At 45.0% G+C, this 4358-nt stretch overlaps 1 protein-coding gene and 1 pseudogene across 1 annotated transcript; both read right to left on the reverse strand.

Moving 5' to 3' along the window:
• Positions 1-1723: 1723 nt before the first annotated feature.
• LOC116886299 lies at positions 1724-2448 on the reverse strand (annotated as a pseudogene).
• Positions 2449-2596: 148 nt separating this feature from the next.
• On the reverse strand, positions 2597-4048 carry LOC116911005 (lymphocyte cytosolic protein 2-like). Its single transcript, XM_032914734.1, has one exon. It carries the CDS (start codon positions 4036-4038, stop codon positions 3040-3042), a length of 999 nt encoding a protein of 332 aa, XP_032770625.1. The 5' UTR covers positions 4039-4048; the 3' UTR covers positions 2597-3039.
• Positions 4049-4358: the final 310 nt, after the last annotated feature.

Here is a 4358-nt window from a genome sequence, read left to right on the forward strand (position 1 = left end):
AGATTTCAACTCACACCAGTGAGAATGGCTAAGATCAAAAACTCAGGTGACAGCAAATGCTGGTGAGGATGTGGAGAACGGGAATACTCCTCCATTGTTGGTGGGATTGTAGACTGGTACAACCATTCTGGAAATCAGTCTGGAGGTTCCTCAGAAAATTGGACATTGAACTACCTGAGGACCCAGCTATACCTCTCTTAGGCATATACCCAAAAGATGCCCCAACATATAAAAAAGACATGTGCTCCACAATGTTCATAACAGCCTTCTTTATAATATCCAAAGCTGGAAAGAACCCAGATGCCCTTCAACAGAGGAATGGATACAGAAAATGTGGTATATCTACACAATGGAATATTACTCAGCCATCAAAAACAATGACTTTATGGAATTCATAGGCAAATGAATTGATCTGGAAAATATCCTGAGTGAGGTATCCCAATCACAGAAGAACACACATGGTATGGACTCATTGATAAGTGGCTATTAGCCCAAATGCTTGAATTACCCTAGATGCACAGAACAAATGAAACTCAAGACAGATGATCAAATGTGAATGCTTCACTCCTTCTTTAAAAGGGGAACAAGAGTACCCTTGGCAGGGAATAGGGAGGCAAAGATTAAAACAGAGACAGAAGGAACACCCATTCAGAACCTGCCCCACATGTGTCCCATACATATACAGCCACCCAATTAGACAAGATGGATGAAGCAAAGAAGTGCAGGCCAACAGGAACCGGATGTAGATCTCTCCTGAGAGACACAGCCAGAATATAGCAAATACATAGGCGAATACCAGCAGCAAACCACTGAACTGAGAACGGGACCCCCGTTGAAGGAATTAGAGAAGGGACTGAAAGAGCTTGAAGGGGTTTGAGACCCCATATGAACAACAATGCCAACCAACCAGAGCTTCCAGGGACTAAGCCACTACCCAAAGACTGTACATGGACTGACCCTGGCCTCCAACCTCATAGGTAGCAATGAATGGCCCAGTAAGAGTAACAGTGGAAAGGGAAGCCCTTGGTCCTGCCAAGACTGATTCCCGAGTGAACATCATTGTTCAGGGAATGGCGGTATTGGGCGGAGGATGGGGTGGGGAACACCCATAGAGAGGGGGAGGGGGAGGGGCTAGTGGGATGTATGCCCGGAAACCGGGAAAGGGAATAACATTCGAAATGTAAATAAGAAATTCTCACGTTAATAAAAAAAAAAAAAAAGAATGATTTAACACCTATCTCCTGCCATTTATTTCTGGGAGCCAATCCAAGACTTTCTCAGAGGTGCTTGCCCAAGGCCAACTTGGCAAGGTCTGTTTTGGTGCTTGGGGAAGTCTTGAAGGAGTCAAGGGAACCTAGCTCTTTGTCCTTTGGTTATCAGTCCCAAGGCCACCTGTGTTCAGTCTGAGGCATGCTGTATTCTTGTCAGCATTGTTGAATTGGTTTCTGCGGTTTTGTCTGATTCTCCTCTGCAAACAGTGTGTCAGACCTGCACTTCTTTTTTATTTCTAGTTAGAAACATTTTATTTAAATGTGTCGAATAAAAACCTACATTTCCAGACCATAAGATGTTAATACATTCATCAAAAACATTATTTACTGCTGTGAATTTTACAGAGTAATAATCCAGATCCATTTTGATTTGATGGTTGATGAACCTTCCTAGGTTACATTTTACAGATCCAACAAATCCCTTATAATAATGTAAACAAAATAACATTTCCCTAACGGGTGAACTGGAGAACGTCAGTCCTTCTTTCTGGACTTGTACTTGTGTGTGGACTTCCTGATGGGGAATGACTTCTTTTAGGAGATGGAGATCTGGATTTTGATCGGCTACTTCTTGGTTGCGAAATAGACCTGGATTTTGATCTCGACCTTGAACGGGATTGGAAATACCTCTATCCTGTTATAGAACCAGACCTAGATCATCTGAGTGAAGCTGCTCTTGATCTACGAAGAGACACGGACCTTGATTGTCTAGGAGATGCTGATCTTGACCTCCTTCCTCGGCTCCTGCTGTGTGAGGAAGAGTATCGCCTTCCCTGGATTGGGAATGTGATCTAGATCGTGACCTGTTTCTTCTTTGTGGGCTATAGTGATGACAGTCGTAAGCATAATGTCCCTTTTCACCACACTCATAGATCCTATCATGACGATGGGTAGGTGGCCTATCAAAACGAGATCTCCGAGGCATGACTCTTGGTAATTCAACCCTCACTCTAGAACCACAAATCACTTTCCCATCCAACCCTCGAACTGCATCCTCTGCATCTCTAGGGTCTTCAAATTCCACAAAGGCAAATCCTGGAGGATTTCTGGAAATTCATACAGTTCTTAAGGGCCCATAGTGACTGAGTGCCCTTTGTAACTCTCCTTTACCAGCGCCAGTTCCCAGGTTTCCCACATATACCTTGGTTTCTCCTGCATACCACCTGTAACCTGACATGATGGCGGACCCGTGTACTCAGCTCTAACTTGCAATGCTCACAGTGCAAGTAGCACGGAAGCTGGTGCACAATCTCATCTGCCAGCGATCCCGGAGGCACTACCAAGACCTGCACGTCTTTTTTTTTTTTTTTTTTTTTTTTTAAGAAACAATGGGGTTTTTGGGGCTTTTTAAGTATTGGTTGCCCCAAAAATGAATTTTAATCATTTTAAGTTGTGTAAAAAAACAGATTGTGCCTTGGCCTGACAAAAGTTTCGTTATAAAACCAGAACCATCCATTTCAGTCCTTCTTCAGCTCGTTCCACATTATTTCTCTACTAAAGTACTGTATTTTGAGGTGGATGTTCAAAATCTCATGTCTGCCATGCACTCTTAGACTTCAAACGTGAACATGATCACTTCTACACTTTATAAACATCAAAGAAAATAAATAAATCATGTGGTATTCAACAGTCTTCAGATATTTTACAGGACAGGGCAAACGCAGGGCCCATATTGACAGTCTGTTTTAGTCCTGGTGTCCGTTTGCTCAGGTCAAGCTCTTGCCACATCGATGATAGAGTCAGGAAGGCTCGTTTCTTGGGTAACTTGCTACAGACAGCCTGCAGCATGCGTTAGTGTGCACTGGTATCTGGACCCTCGGTTTTTTCCATCAATGAGTAACAGTGGCATTTTCCTGAAGTAGTCAATAATATCTGATACAGACAGGAAGTCCTCTTTTCCTCGAAGCCCAGTACCCAACAAATAGACTTGACTTTCCTCCTGGTAACGGATCTGGATGTTGTAAACTTTGTCTTTGTACAACACCATGAGGACATATGGATTGTTCACTGTCTTCTTAGAGCTGTCTCTAACCAGGAAGGTGCCATCCTGGTTTATCTTCCTCAGAGCAGCTTCTGCCTCTGGCCGGGTAATATAAGAGACATACCATTCTTCGTCTAATGGAGACTCTTCTTCCCCAGGAGATGGAGGCTGAGGCCTGTTTGGAACTGGCAAAGGTAAGTTTCTGACTTCATTTCTGACAGGTGGCCTGCTGCTGGGACCTTGAGAGAAGTATGATGGCAGGGAGGCACTCTGCTGAAAGCCAATGTTACTTTCTGAGATGGCTCCCGGCATGTGAGGCAATGGGAATCTGTTCTTGGGGCTGGGCTTGGTAGATCTCGAAGGGAATGTGTTGGAGCTCATAGAAGGTAGTGATGGGTGTGGCAAAGGCCTCTGGTGCACATCATCTTCATCATTGTCTCTTCTGTCTGGTCCCCTTCCATGCCTTGGAACTGGTGGCTTCCTTGCTGTCAGGGGTCCGATTCTCTCATTTCTTTCGTGTCTGTCCATGGCTGGCGGCAAAGGAGGCTTCTGTATCTTGGGTAAATGCTCCCTTCCCAGTGGAGCGGAGGGCTTATCAGAGGGTTTCTTTCCCAGTAAGGGCTCTCGGTCCAGAGGAGGAGCCAATGAGCGGTCCAGGGGAGGTTTTGTGCTTCTGTCTATTGATGGAGCAGGCAGCTTTGCTGTTTTATGGTTCCGATTTCTGCTAGGTTCTTCATGGTTGGGCGAGTGATTCCGGCCTGTTGGCAGGGGAGGGAGGGCGGCCATTGGTCTCTGCGGGGGCCGACCTGCACGTCTTAATGAACTTGTCTGGCATGAGCCATCATCATCTCATACTGATACCTTCTTGGACCAGATTCGTTGCCATAGACCAAGCTGGTTTGAATTACTGATTTCCTGTCTTTACTTCACAAACGGGTCACATTATCAGTGTCACCACAGAAGGCTGGGGAAGTGTTGCTGTTTGGTCAACGATGTGCAGCTGAGAGAGGTGTTTGCAGTGTATGGTGTGTCTTATTGAAATTGCTGGTGCCTGGTGAATATCCATTTGGTGGTTTAAATTTGAGGTGAATGGAATGGGCTTTCTT

Source organism: Rattus rattus, chromosome 1, assembly GCF_011064425.1.
Source record: "Rattus rattus isolate New Zealand chromosome 1, Rrattus_CSIRO_v1, whole genome shotgun sequence".
In the NCBI taxonomy this organism is placed as follows: domain Eukaryota; kingdom Metazoa; phylum Chordata; class Mammalia; order Rodentia; family Muridae; genus Rattus; species Rattus rattus.

Coding starts and splice junctions, on each gene's coding strand:
- LOC116911005 (XM_032914734.1), bottom strand. CDS start 4,038: ATGGCCGCCCTCCCTCCCCTGCCAACAGGCCGGAATCACTCGCCCAAC.